The 15760-nt window shown below is 38.4% G+C and overlaps 1 protein-coding gene across 5 annotated transcripts in view; it reads right to left on the reverse strand.

Moving 5' to 3' along the window:
• Window positions 1-15760, reverse strand: part of PPP1R9A (protein phosphatase 1 regulatory subunit 9A) — a 145249-nt gene that overhangs the window by 23042 nt on the left and 106447 nt on the right. For all 5 annotated transcript variants that reach the window (XM_065833119.2, XM_071805119.1, XM_065833120.2 and 2 more), the window contains exons 8-11: window positions 10758-10811; window positions 8149-8378; window positions 6776-6872; window positions 6484-6655 (exon numbers count right to left, since the gene is read on the reverse strand). In XM_065833119.2, the coding sequence (XP_065689191.1) occupies window positions 6484-6655; window positions 6776-6872; window positions 8149-8378; window positions 10758-10811 (553 nt within the window). The remainder of the gene's footprint in view (window positions 1-6483; window positions 6656-6775; window positions 6873-8148; window positions 8379-10757; window positions 10812-15760) is intronic.

Consider the following 15760-nt stretch of genomic DNA (forward strand, 5'->3'; position numbering starts at 1 on the left):
CATAAACCATTAGCAAGTTTATCTATGCCGATGCAGCAACTGCATAATGATGAATCAACTGCAAATATTTAAAAACTCAACAAATGATTCCCACTGTTATATGAAGGACCACACACACAAAAAAAAAAGTTGTCAAACACAGTTGTACTAGCCCAGAAAGCAGGTCCACTTACACTCCCCAACAGACTTGCATGTTCTTGGCCTACACAGAGTTCTTCTCCATCAGGGCATAAAGGAATCCTCACTGCTTTCTGACAGACATTTCCCAGGATCTACATGAATATGCCAATTTAGACCCAGGAGACTAATTCATTTATCTCCAGTCCTGCCCTTTAAAGCCACTTGAGAAGGAGGTATTAGACAGTAATTTTTCCCACAGCTGCCCCCATTAAGCATTTCCCTTGTAACAGCACCAGTTTTGCAAGCTGCTCATCAAATTACAGAAGTATCTCAAGCAGTCCTCAGGCTACTCCATATTTGATCATAACCAGAATGGCTTACAGATTTAAAGAACATGACTTGTTCTCTCCTGAGCGCCCCTCAAAATTACCTTGTACAATACATACAAAATATCAACAAGCAATGTGTGCAGTCAGTAGCACACAACCAGTGACACAGGTATCCAGATAATCAGATAACCCTTCATGAGTGAACTGCCTTACAGGCAGCCTTTCACAGGATTATGGAACAAGTGTTAAACTCACTCCTTTGGATCTACAGTGGCACAGGTTGCTTCCTGTATGACATTATCCCTCTCACGAGGGGACAGCAGAGAGGAATCCCAGTCCTCCTCTGGATTATGAGGTCATCTGTAATTCAAAGTTTTTTGTGAAAATATGAATTTCTGTTCTCCTAAGTAGCAAATGATAGGATGAGAGGAAATGGCTCACGTTGCACCAGGGGAGGTTTAGCTTGTGTATTAGGAAAAATTTCTTCACGGAAAGCATTGCCAAGCACTGGAACAGGCTGCCTGGGAAGTGGTTGAGTCACCATCCCTGGAGGTGTTTAAAAGACGTATAGATGAGGTTCTTAAGGACATGGTTTGGTGCTAGAGTTAGGTTACGGTTGGACACAATGATCTTGAGGTTCTCCTCCAAAGAAAATGATTCTATGACTCTATGATTCTATGAATACCATGCCTCAATTGTTTGTCTCAATCCTTCTGCAAGTAGAAGCATCTTTTTATTACTACGTGGCAATCTTTTTACTTCCTCCTTTCTGCACAGTCAGAACAATTATCTCCCCTTGTAGGTCCTTCTCTATTTTATCCAGTTTCTTCAAACTCATAAAGCTTACATAAACCTGATAAACTTCACTAAAATATCTCTGTCCATCATTGTCCCTCATACAAACATATGAGCAACCTCACACAAATACAGCCTTGCCTCACACTTGGATCACATCAGAAGACACTCTGCCAATCCCCCTTCCTTAAGCAGGAGTCTGGAAGACACGATCATTACTGCAATTATCACCATCTACTGTAGTTGTTTCAGCTTTCCAACAGCAACAAGTTTTGGTAAAATCATTAGAAAAGTAATGTTACAATTTTGCAGGAAGGACCTGAGAATGCTGAAAACAAACTTTCACTGCAACCATCAGTGATGTTGTGTAAGTTTAGCATCATAGTAAAAACCCAGGAGGCCCATGAAAGGCATCCTGAATCACAGCCATTCAAGGCAGGAATGGAAAAGCCATGATTTTGCACAAGAGAAGGGTCTCTGCTGCTTCCTTGTTAATTAGAAAAATAACAACGCTGTGTCAAGCAGGACACGGGCTGTTAGATCTGTCATTATGCTGACCTAACAGCTCAAAAACTCATTGAGAGATTTGCAACAAGATTGCAGTACTTATGCCCCAAAAAAATATCGAAGAATCATCACAACACCTGGGTGAAAGCTTGGGAAATGTACTCTACTCTCCCACTTCTTAACTCTTTACAAAGTTGCTGTACCTTCTGAAAGTCTGAGGTTTGTGCAGAAGATGATGTATTCTACCCTATGTACTTTAAAATAACAAAATGAAATAAAAATGAAGATCACAGAGCTGCATTATTTTCATATATCATCAGAAAAGAGATGGGTGTTATCATTCTTACACTTACTGTTGTCTTTGTACATATAGGTTTCTCCTGGAAAAATCATGAAAGACTATTTCTTTGGGTTTTGAAGGAAAAGCATTTTTAGATCTTCCCGCTTTCCTCTACTGCCCCAACACCATTACGTCATACATGAGAACTGGAGAAATATTTCACATAAAAACGAGAACAATGAAACAATCCTACCTGCCTGTGTTCAAAGCTGCCCTGCTCAAGAGTGTCGTGTGAGCAAGGTATGCTAAACATTTCATATATGACTCGCCTCTACAGACAGAGCTAACACAACTTCAGTTCTCTTTGCTATTAATCATCCACTCAAATGAAACCTGAGTATTTCAGCAAACTGAAAATTTCGCAAAGCTGCAGTAAGACAAAACACATTTTAAAATGTGTTTTTGCTTTTTACACTAGAAAATAAAGAGATTCTTTGGGGTTTCAACTTTTTTTTCCTAATCTTCATAGGAAATGATTGACGCAGCAGAAACTATCCAATTTTAGTCTGACACTCAAATCTCTTCACTTCTTGGGTCAGTTTTTTGATATTCCACTGAATCAGTGTGTGCACAGAACGTGTAAGTGCTAACAGAGGACAATGGAAGAGGCAGAACAAGGCATCTGGACAAGGGCAGGGGTGGCGTGGAGCCTCTCATTTCAACAGTCATTATCTGTCAGTTGACTTCAAACTGTCTCTCAAAACCAACGCCACACGTTAACATAGCATGTCAGTAAATAAGGGTAACATTCATTCAAACATTTTTATTTGTGCAGATCTGTGTTTTCCTGAAGCACTGCAAAGACTTTGAGTACCATGTTTTGCTTGTATAAGAGTTAAACTCTACATACAGATGACAATACAAAATCATTAGCATTGTATGACCTGTAATTATGCTTCTGCCGTAAGTACTCAATAGGATAACTGAACATTGTCATGATTTGAACTGCCTGTATTTATTCTTTCAAGTGCAAACACTTCCATACATGGCCTCCCTTCACAGCTCACCCATGAGCTGCCTGGGTGGTCTCTGTCCTGGCCACACATGCTGTCACCCTCAAGTCCCCTCGCTCTTCCACAGAGAGCCACCAGCCCTGGCTGTTTCCTGGCACAAACGCACACCCCGTGGGCTTGTCTAGGAATCTCCCAGGACACCGGGAAGCCTGACAGATCTCTCACATAAAAGTCATAACAGGTTCTATTTTGCTCTCAGAGATGATGTAATTAGACTTCCTTTCAGCAGATGTTCATCCACTTGACTCCAATGGGCTTCCATATGAATTATTTCAGTACCACTGTGGAGCAGGAAAGAACCGACCTGTCCTCCCACTGTTCTTCCATTATACAGGCTGATAGATTTCAAAATCTCCTTCTGTGAACTGGTGCATCCCTGGGTATCCCAAGGCACCCTGACACTACAGCCATCAAAGCGGCTTGAACAGGTGTTGGCACAGAGGTGAGCAAATACTGTCAAAGTCGGCATCAGCGCCGAACTGTTCAGATTTCAAACCACCAGCTCCTTCCAGTGAATAGTTTGATTCTCTATTGGAGACACAGCTCACGATCACTAAACCAGAAAGCTACAGTGTGGTTTACCTGTTTTCCTGGACTCTCTGAATAAATAATGTATTTGTAGAAGAAACACAATCCTCAGGCTTCTTTCTCATATTCCCTGGCAAACCAAAGGAAGAACTCCGTGGTCCATAATGGTTTTGATTTCTAACTTTTGCTGATGTTCCTGGCAGCCCTTCAAACTCGGTGTGAGGTTATGCTGCAGCCTGAGGAGCCACACGGTCTGGTGCGATGCTGAACACGGGCAGAGCACCTGCAGCGGCAGGGACAGGGACAGCTATTCTCGTGTGTAAGCCCCTGCCAAGTGGCATCCATCAGTTCTTCCCAAATCTAGTTCCATGCAAGAACGTAATAAACACCTCAGATCATACTGAAGAAAAAAAAAATTCTTAGTATTATATTAATTAAAATATCTATTTTTACATAACCTGATTTTTTGAGGGGTGACAGACCTGCAAACTCGGGAATAAAAATTATGGGATGTGGCTGTGTACATGCAGTCCCACTCCACAAACCCAATGCTGAGGCTTGATGAAGAAACACGTGTTATACTCGCCAAAAAAAAGCCAGCAGAGATTAGAGTGCTTGTGTGAATGTCTCCAAGGTGCTATGCATGACACACTGCACCCACAGAAACTGCTCACCCTCCAAGGACATCGTGGACATCCCCCCCCACCCTTTATGGCTCCTCTGCAAACATCCACGGGGTGATCAGAAAATACACTCCTTATTAGTGATTAGTATTACTAGACAATGGCAAGTCCTTTTCTTAAAAAGTTTACAAAAGGGTGATATGGAGACAGATGCTCTTTCTCTGCAGAGCAAGTATCACCACATCATTGTCTGAGACAGACTTCAGAGACTTTGTTACGGAGTTTACTGGCAAAGGTATATGGAAGTCAAAAAGTGATGCAGCAGCATGTTTAGGGATCTCTTTATTTTAAAAAAGGACTTTTCTTTTTCACTTGTTAAAAACACAAATCCAGCCTGGAATCTAAGGTCTAACTTATGCTGTTTCTGCTTTCAAATAATCACTGCTGATTGTCTATTTTTCCTAGCAAATAATTTGTGTTTGTATGTAGGTGGTTAAACTTGGCCATTTAAATTCACAGATCGTCTATTCTAGCTCTCAGAAGTACTGAACACTGGTAACATGTCTCCAAGGGAGTGTTTTTGCAATGAAAAACAGCAGCTCTTGGAAAATGCAAATAGATCAATTGAGAAATGTAATTTAAAAGTACTGACACACAGAGTTTGAATGCTTTCCAAAGAATTTTCAAATTTTTAAAAAGAATTTTGCAGTTTTCTTTTTACATGTAGAAATTCCTGGATTTCAGCTCTTGAGCCCTGAACGTGTACTGACATTGTTACAATAGTAAGTGTAAATATGATTTCTGTGTGTCAGGTAAAGAAAACATACTTTTCACTCCTGATGCAAACTTCTGAAAGGGTTCCTGTTAATAGCATTGGTAAGGATTAAATATTTTGTAACACGGAGTATCTATGGCAGAAATACAGATTTCCTTGTCATCCTGAGTGCTTCTGAAGGTCTGAGATTTCAGAATAATAAACACTTGTTAGAAAGAAATAGCTCTGGGAAACCAGTTCCACAAGGTCTGTAGACCACCCAAATACCGTTTCACGAGGACTAGCTCTTTTTTATGTACATACTTACTTACAAACGTAACTCATATTGATTCGTTTGTAGAGCAATATTCAGTTTGGGTCCACACATGAAATAACCGCTAAAATATCCATTTTAATAAAACAGGTCTGAGATTATTATAAATTAATTTATTTGGTAATGTAATGCATTTTTTTTCATAATATTCATAATAACATTATAGCTTATTTAAAATGAAAATCTATATAGGAACAAAGTCTGGTGCTCCTTTATCAGAATTCCAACATCTCGGACACCTGATTCCATAGTTGGTATTAAATACACAGTAAGTATCGCTCCTGCGCCAAACAATTTTTTTCCAAGGCTGTGGACCTAAAACTGGCTTTAATTTCGCATATACTTCAACAATAAGGAGCCACTTGCAATTACAGAACTTTAAGTAAGCTGTGGAAGTTATCTGTATATTTTCACTGGCATGGCCTGAAAAATGGGAATTATCTTCTCTGTGCAAAACAAGTAAAGGTTACAGTCACCCTACCGACAGCACCTATCCAGATCTCAGCACTGCCACAAATTGTTACGGCAGAACAAAGTCTTACAAGTCTTATGTTGTAAATCAGGTTGTGCTATAGCTGAATAAGATTTTTAATTGACGTGCCGGCAAAAAATTAGAATTTTATTTACAAAAGGCTCCATCCTGAGAAACGGTGAGTGCCACCTACACAGTCCCTTTGATGTCTGTACCAAGGTGGGATCAGAACATGGAGAAATCCATTCAAAATGTTAATTTAACATTGGTTTTCTCATTCTGGTAACTTTGTTCTTGATTGATCTTTGGTGGTTGGGTAATCAAGGACAGATTTAGGAACAAAGGAGAAAACACAATTTTCTCCCACTTTATTAACATAACAGAAGCATTGAATTAAACCTAAATGTTGATGACATCCCACTGAAAGCTTTATGAAATCAATAACGATCTTTATTAGCACTCAGTCACTCTCATTTCTTTCAGTATACACATTGCACAGCTATTCTGGGACTCTATATTGGCATTATTTGGTATAACCCTGATATGGCTGTCATTAGATACTGAATTTTGGAAAAAATAACAACGTCCCTGCATTATTGTTTCTTCTAAATGATAAACATGCTATTTACATATGTATTAATAGGAGTTATGGTTTGGTTCAAACAAACCTTGACTTAAGCCATCCAGGCAAGACACTTGCTTAGTATCTAGATTTTCCACTGGATCTCCTCTCGAAACTTCTCCAAAAGATGTCTGCCTTTCAAAAATGTTGTTGTTATTGTTAACCTGGCTCCCATTTTGCTTCATTAGCCTGAAAACTTCTGCTTCCAAGTCTCGTATCTGAAAGAAATACAACACAGTGTTAGACGGAACACACACACATCTATAAGATAGGGTTTTTTCCCAGAATATCAGACAGAATTGTCTCATTCTTCAAATATAAGAGTAATTATTACTCACACGAGCTTGTAACCCTTGAACCTCTGCAAGGTGTGCTTTCTCCAAATCTTCTATTTTCTTTCGTTCAGCTTCCTGGCGTTTGATGAAATCAAGTTCTCTTAGGGGAAAAAAAAAAAAAAGGAAAAAGATGCATTTGGTGTCATCAAAGAAATCAGATTCAAACAGAAAATAAAATGTTGTGATATATCTTAAACTATGCAGCAGAAAAATCTGTCCTTACCATATTTTATTACTGATGTAGTAAGAATGATGTAGTAAGAAGTATGAAACCCCAATAAGGACAAAACCCTACACAATTACTTGGTCTAAGTGAATATGTTAAGACATAAAAATGGCAAGAGGAATTTATCTGAAAAAAAAAATCTCAGATGTTCTAACTGATAATCAAAACCGTGATATCAAACTATTTTTTTCATAATCTGTGTTTACAATGAAAACAATGTTAGCTTATTTTATGTTGTGTTCTGGTGCAGGAAATGGAGCAGCATAAGAACAGAAAGGTTATCCAAGCTCATGCTAGCTGTTTTCCCTATTCTTATTTTGCAAATCTAAGGCATTTGTGATAGAAAGCACACAAGACACCAGCTAATTCTGGAACAGTCACAAAATTCCAAGATGGCTAATGACAGTTTCACTACATAAAACCCTTTTTAATGGAACAGGATATTCACTTCTGTACTTCCCAGCTGTCACTTGACATTGCTGTGTGTTTTTGAGTTTTCTTCCTTAAATGAACATCTTTCAACAGGAAAAAAAAAAGTTTCTGCAATTAAAAAAAAAAGAAAGAAAAGAAATTTGGGGGAATAGAAGCTGTTCTAGAAATGTAAGATGTTATTATTGTTGCTAGCCATAAGGGAGAGGGGACCACATGAAACAGAGCGGGCCAGGTAATCATTAGTTAGCTCAACTCAGCTGAAACATTCTTGGCATCTACTAGAAGAAAAACAAAATGTAAAAGGTAACAAAACAATTTTCTTTTTGATATCACATTAGTACACAGTAGGAGGGAATCCAGCTGACACAATACCCATATAAATCGCTGCAAACCTTGCTAATCAAATGCTTTACTACGATTACTCTCGGTTGTTTGTAATGACATCGAGTTATCTAGTAATTCTGAAACATTCCAACCTGGAATACTACAGACTAAATCATTATTCAGTTATATTATTATTATTCAACAACACTGAACTAATACTTGAATACTACTAACATTTTACCATAATAAAGAGCTCATGTTTTTCATGAAAAAAGTGAAAAATATTGTTTACCTTACAGGTGTTAAATAGTGAGTTTCAAATTTCAAAATATATCACATACATGTTTCCTATCTGGCCACTAATTCATTTGCCAAGCTTGGCGTAACTGCTTACTTTTGCTGAAAATCCTTGATTAATTTCTTTGCCTTGTTATATTTCTTCTCCAGAGCCTGATACTGGCTTTGCGTCTCCTTGAGATGCTCATTCACCGTGTGACACAGGGTTTGTGCCTCAATCCAGTAACTCTCTAATTTCATCATCCTTTCCTTGTTCTCCTCGATGTTCTGCTGGAGTTGGGTCTTCTCCAATTCCCACCTCACCTTCTCATTCTCAGCAGCCTGCAGCTGAACAGAAGAGCGGAGATGCAGTCAGGAAAAAGCTGCCAACTGCAGCCTCATCGCTGAGGATTAATTCAGACAACATGACTACTGAAAATCAGGGAATTAATACCTATAACAGTAATATGCTACCAGTGAAAAGAGCATTCCCAGACAAAGAAAACAGGCTGATAAAAACATCATTCCTCCTCATAAAACAAAGTAGAGCCTTTGCTCTGTGTTCCAGTGCAGCCTCTGTGCTTCTCTGAGTTATAATAAACACACTTTAAAAATATCAATAGCGGAGGATTCAAGGCAAACTGCAGAGTTAATCAGGGAGTGCCAGGGATGCCTTTTGCTCTATGCATGAGGCTCAGGTGTTATAAAGCATTCATACACTTTCACAAAATGATGAGATTTCTTATTCTGGCAGGAATCTGATTTCCAGGTTCTGTATTGTATTTAAGGACTTTAGAAAACAACAGGAAAAAAACCCAATTGCGTCTGATCTATCTGCTTTTTCACCCAAATTAGGAATTCCATTGAATTCTCACAATATCTGTCTTCATGTCATAATATTGCTTATTCTAGAAAGCCAAACAAAAGAGGTTGAAGCATAATTCAAAATTTAACATTGGGTCATAACCTAGAATATTTTTTCATTTAAGCAAACAGAGAGTTTCGCATCCAATACTGAAACTATGCCAGAACTATTACGAGGACAAAGAGAACTTCTTATACATATGTTACTCTTGTTTTCTTTAAACTTGCTTACCGAGGTGTAAGAAGCTAATATTGAAAGGAAAATATGCCCTTGCTGTTGAAGATTTCAGGGGCTAATTCTGCCCAACCCATCAGCACTGCTTAACTCCATGACCAGTGCAGTTCAACTGTTCGGGACCAGTGAAGTCCAATGACTTTTTCCAAGTGACCTCAAAGAAATCTGAATTTTTCTGTTGAGTTTATAATAACCCTTAGCTGATTTGCTAGCTTTTTATTAATTTGTGTGTGTGTGTGTTAGGCTTCTCACTTCCCAGCTGAAGCTAGCTGCAGGTTTGAATGTTTGGTGCTGGATAAGGGCAGGGTTGTAGCAACTTGTAGAATCTAGCTCCCAGAATTTATGGAAAACAAAACATGCTTTAACATCTTTGTTCACTTATCCAGACTGTTTAGTTTGCTTCAGGCAGTTCTGCTAGCATCAAGGATGATGAACACAAAAATAAAATAACTTGTTTGCAGTTTTAGTAGTAATATACCTAAACCCGTCACATTTTCTTTGGCTCTATTCAAAACACTAGGTAAAAAAGTCCAGCACAAAAAACCACATTAACCCTAATCTTGCAAATGGATTTGCCCAGGTGAGCGTTTACACCCACATATCCTTGCCATGAAGTCAGTGGGGCTCAGCAAATCAATCCCAAGGGACTGACCGTGCGGCTCCGATTGCCAGACTGCAACTGGAAAGCAGAGGGAGAAAAGATTCCTCACTTTCTGAACTAAAACAGTACAACACGAACTGTCATTAGAGAAAACAGTTGCATTCTGAATTTGGATTTAACAACAACTTATGCAGATTTGATAAACACTATACAAAATACGCAGTGAGTGCAAATGGTTGCTAAAAGGAAATAATATAAAATATTTTGCTCAAGTACAATTTTCTCTTTCTCTTCTTTTTATTTCCTTTATAATGTACTCAAAGGGAAGGACATCATTATAAAACCTAATATTACTCAACAGCTGAATTATCAGTTGCCTGCCCATAAAGGTTATCCTAGTACAAAAAATACAATTTCTTTTTATTGCTGTAGCAATTCAATATAATAACTAGCAACCAATCATGAGATAATGTTTTCTGTTAAACTAGTAAGCCTTTTCCTTTCTAGATATCTTTTAAAGAGAACCGTAACAATATGGAACAGCTCTTTTTTGTCTCTATATAAAAAGTAATTTCTATTACGTACCTTTAAATAAATCAGTTTTTTTTTTTTCAAATGTCAAAAAAGGAAACTAGTATAAACAGGATACTTTAACATTTCTGGTAAATAAAAACCCTGCTAACTTAGACTTGAATATTCAATACAAATATAATTTGAAAACCTGAGAAAATGCATTAGAATTGTAAAACTAAAAATCTGCCATTTAGTCACTATAATATCCCTTAAAATGTATATTTAATTGAATCTACATAAGTTGGCAGTTTCTCTTAATAGCAGCACTTATGATTTTACTTGAAACTTTGAATAGAAAATATATACCAAGACAAGATTTAGCTGAGCCACTCTGCTTCTTAATCAGCCTTTAATAAGGATGCTGACTTCTCCACCCACATAAAGATACGTCTTCGGATCTGATTTTGCATGAGACGAAAAAAACAGCGTGTATTAACCGTATATTAATTCTTACCTTCGTCTTCAGCTTCTGAATTTCAGCTTCTGTAACTGCATGTTTGATTTGCAGCTAAAATTGAAAACATAAAATAAACAAGAAGTCACAGAGAGTACACCAGTATTTTTAAAGCCTGTGCTGCAAGTTGAATACCTTATTACAGAGCAGAAGGCCTTGAAGAGTGCTGCAGTGCAGTAGATTGTAAATTAAAATGTCTAGCTTGCAAAATGACTCAGTCTATGCAACCTAATTAAAGATAGGATGCCGTTTAACCACTCATAATTTCAAATCAGAACATCCAATCTGTTTAGCAAAACCAAATGTCTTATGCTTTAAAAAAAATTTTTAAAAAAGATGTTATCCTGCTGGGCTTTGCTCTCCTGTGATGTGAACGTGAAATACGTCCCAGTGCTGTCAGAAAGTCCCACTGCGTTGATTAAAGCAGGCATGTTACAAAAAAAGCAAATACGGAAATAAGTGATTTAACAACTCGAGAAGTCAGGAAAACCTTGAGGGAGGATTCCACATGTTTATTTTATGCAAGAAAAAAGGTAAACTGATGCCATTCTTCTCTACAATTATTCTGCTCAAGCTAGCTAATCTCAACGTGAGAGCAGTTACACAGGGAAACTGCAAAAAACAGGAAACGGCATTCAAGCACACAAAATGATTGCAAGCAGATTAGCAGCCCAGGCAGCGTGCTAAAGGTTGCAGTGACATTACCCAGCACCGTGCACCATCAGTGCAAGGGTTGGTGCTGAGGACCCAGCATCCACCTGCCTATCTTCTGGGGAGATTTCTTTTGGACTAACCTACACTCTTCTGATCCTGTGGAGTGAATACTCATTAGCTCTTTGAGTGTATTAGGCAATGTCCTGAAACATCTTCAGTTTCAGCCCAAAGGTCTACTGCTTGCAGGCTCCAAGAACACTCTGAAGTGCGAATCAAATGGCAGCTTCGACAGCATAACCCTCATCCAAATGGAAATGATAATGCATGTGCATCCACTACTGGTCTGCACCTGCATCCCTGCTGCTTCATCATTTAAAGCACACACAACTTCTGACAGGCCCCAAAGCCTTAAATCTAAAGCACTGTTTAATCTGAAGCAGTGACTTGTGTGTGTTGGGTTGAGAAAAAGGATATAACCTGAATTACAACCTGAGCTGGCACTGCAGTGGAAACAAAACCTTCATCCATTATTTATGAATATCAGGAATAGTTACAGAAAAGCATGTTTTCCATGAGGGTTAATTCTCTTGGAAGACTAACAGGAGGCCTGGGGAATAGTTTATGTCAAGCTAATGGAATACGTGAGGAAGTTGTACTAAACCAGAAATTATAATCTCTGGTGAAGCAATGGCTACATCTTTGAAGACCAGGCTGTCAGCTAAAAAAAAAAAAAGTATAAATAATTCAAAAGAGCAGCTCTGCTGGAGGAGAGGAGTAGTTTCAAAATAAAAGGAACCATCACAAAGGTGATTGGTACAAGTATTGAGAAAGGTTGAGATACTTTTGAAATTCCCATTTCATGGGACCACTTGAACACATTTCTTGTGGCAGAGGAAATGCACACTCTCAGTTGCAGTTTGGTTTGCAAATCAGCCTTAACTGATGTAGTGAGTAAATCCAGTCCTTTCTAGTGGAGAATTCCTGAATTTAGGTTGGAAGGAGTAAAGGAGACACTGATGCAACCAGTTCCACCTGAGGAACAGTTTATGAAACTTCATTCCACTACTTGTTCCTTGGTCACTGTCTCCAGAGGAGACTTAAAGTACTTCTTATCCTCAGGATCATGTTACTTACGCTCACTTTCTGACTTCGCACTGAAAAGTGTTAACAAATCTTCCAGTGCTCGGTGAAAGCAGATGTAGGATCTAATTTCAAATGAAACCAGTCACTGACTGCAACTGCTTGCAGAAACATGTAAAATGTGGGGGCACACCAGGTGCTCTCGTAGGTGGAACGCCCATGGGGCCAGAACAAACCTGTCCCGAGCAAGCAGTGACCCACATATCATATGGGGCTCCTGAGCCACACGAGAGCAGGGCTACTGCTCCAGGATGCAAAGATGCCAGCACAGCTGTGAACAGGGCACGGAGCTGGGATTAACAGCAAGAAGTGACATGGGGTGCTACTGCACCAGTAGATCAGGAGGCTGAGTAGGATATATACCTTTTTGTAATTATATACAGTAAAGGAAACTAAGCAGATACTTTAATAAGTATTTGGAGAGGTCACTTGCAATTTTTGAGCTCACTCAATCCAAACTCTAATTTTCAGGGACGAAGAACTGGTTCTTCTCATCATTCCATTTCTGTGAGTTGTGAAAAATCAGAAACCAACCATCTCAAAATGTTATGGAGTTTATTAAGTGCCCAGGCCTTTGCTTAGTTCTGCTATCTCATTGTTTTGGAGTGAGATAGAATCAGGGGAAGGATGGATGAGCTGGAGTTTGCCCTTTGCAGAGTTAATAATGAAATAAAAAGGCCAACACTCAAAGCCTTAGGCTACCGTTCCCATCTCCTCTAAAAACCCCACAAATCAGTCAGCAGCACTTAAACAGTTTATTATTACATACAAATAAACTCCGAATTGTTGCATAAATGACAATCTGCTCAGGTACAGATGGTTTTAACAGTTATTTTTATACTGTTATTAAGTTAAAAAAAAAAATACTGAGCACCCAGCCAGATCACTGAATCAATACATGGTACAGCAGATCCCACTGAGGCAGAAGAAGGAAGACACCTTCCTGCTGAACAGACAAATGTGTAGCTGGATATCTACTTTTGTCTTTTTTTTTTTTTTCTTTTTTTTTTTAACCAGAGCTAATTATGCTTGCAGAATAGATGAGAAATACTAACACATTTATGGGTTAGACTGAACAACAGGCAAGGTCAATTGTTTGGCAAGCAAATCTGCCCTTCATAGTTAAAAATGTTAAAGCAAATTTTCTAATAGGGGAAGAGAAATAACTTATTCCATGTCCTGTATAATGTCAGACAAATTCTTGGCAGATACTATTTTGTATTTTTATGTTTTCTAAGTCAATACAAATCTGTGAAGGCTTCATTTTAACAATGGACATTTTGAATAATTTTTGGCACGTTTCCTTTGCAACGATGTCTTGAAAAGCTGATTGATTTTCTTCAGAACTGTAAAACCTTTTTTTTTCTTTTTCTAAAAAGATAGAGAAAATAGCTAAATAGCTTGAATTCATCTAAAACTGCAAAATGTAGGATGGGATGAAAAGCTAGCAAATGTTAAATACCTGGAGTACCATGGGGAAAAAAGTATACAATGGAATCTAATAATCTCCATGAAAATGTCTATATAATCATTATAGTTCTTGAATATAATAATAATCAATTTTTCAAAGATTTCATTAAGACGTGAAATGTAACACCTAATTCTTGCATAAGATGTTCCTTCTCCCAGTAGATCTTGTCTCTCTTCAATCATCACAGCTAAAATAAAGCTTCTAGCTCTTTCTCTCAAATCACTTAAGGGAAATCAGTCCCATTTTTCCTGTTTTACAGCCAGGAAGCAAAACTTGCAGCAGCACAGTGATTCACCCAGGAATGCCCGTCTCTCTCCTGACTTCCATTCCAAAAGCAAAGCATTTCAAGTAAGAGTGATCTGAAAGTATTTGAGCACATTTTTCATTGCAAAGACTGAATTCAACTGATTAGGTCAAACTATTATGCTTAAAGATTATGCCCAACCCACTTGTTTAATACTTCCATTAATCTCTGCAGTAAGAACAAGAAAGAAGAGTTATTCTTTAAATACAATTCCAGAAAACACTGTGTGGGCTTGTGCATCGTGATCGTGAACAAGTCCTCTAGTGTTGAAAGAATTCAGGGCAAATACCAAGAAAAATACATGTATTCACTCTGTAGCAGCCAACAAAATGCAGCTTCACAATCAATGAAACAAAAGTGGCATGTTCATAACAGCAGTAACTGTGTGGGTTAGTGAAAAAGAGTCCACTCTTATGCAGGAGTATCTAATTTTCCTTCTCAGGCTCTCATCTACACTTGAACTGGAGGATCCTCAAGTCCTTTAATCTGATCTCTACACCAGTATTTTGAAGCCATTAAACCAAACAGGTCTGCAAATAACAGCTTCAATGCAGTTTGGACATGCTCAAGCATAGCAAGAGCCCAAGCTGATGGAAATTTTACGCAAGCATATTCTGATGGGCAATTTATTCAGAGGTCAGTGCCTTGCCCATCACTGCAACTGTGCCTTTCACTGCCACCGCTTTGAGAAAGTACCACTATGTGTGATGCAAAGTATTAGAAACTGAAGTAAACATCTGTTAATTTGCCTAAGAGTCTGGAACTTGAAATATGGAAGAAATTCTCATTTAAGTGAACTAAATAACTTTCAGGAAGCAATAATGAATAACAGTAGGCCTCCAAAGGCTGGAAAGGGCATCAGCAGAAAAGGGAAAGATGGGTTGCTCTGACTGATTACTTCCCATACATTACTCTTGCTAGACAGTAATAACAACATATATTTATAAAAAATAAAATATCTCTTTTGATTGAAGAGAACGGGAGAGGACAGGGGAAAAAGAATCAAGAGGAAGCCTCTCTATTTTAAAACTCCACTCTGGGACGAGAAGGACTATGCTACTCAAATCTCCTATGAGGTTCTGGTTACTTTCACCCCTTCCATCTTCACTACACTTAAAAAAGAAAAACGTTCTTTATTGTCATCTCTGTCATCACTGTGGGCTTAGATAAATCCAATTGTTTCATGTCTTTATTTCAATCAGAATTCAGTACCGTTCAGAAATAAACCACATCAAAAGCACAACCTACAATACACAAGAAATCATAGAATAGTTTGGGTTGGAAGGACTTTCAGAGCTCATCCAGTCCAACCCCCTGCAATGAGCAGGAACATCTTCACCCAGATCATCTTGCTCAGAGCCCCATCCAGCCTGGCTTTGAATGTCTTCAGGGATGGGACACCCACCACCTTTCTGGGCAACCTGGGCCAGGGTT

Source organism: Patagioenas fasciata, chromosome 2 (assembly GCF_037038585.1).
Source record: "Patagioenas fasciata isolate bPatFas1 chromosome 2, bPatFas1.hap1, whole genome shotgun sequence".
In the NCBI taxonomy this organism is placed as follows: Eukaryota; Metazoa; Chordata; class Aves; order Columbiformes; family Columbidae; genus Patagioenas; species Patagioenas fasciata.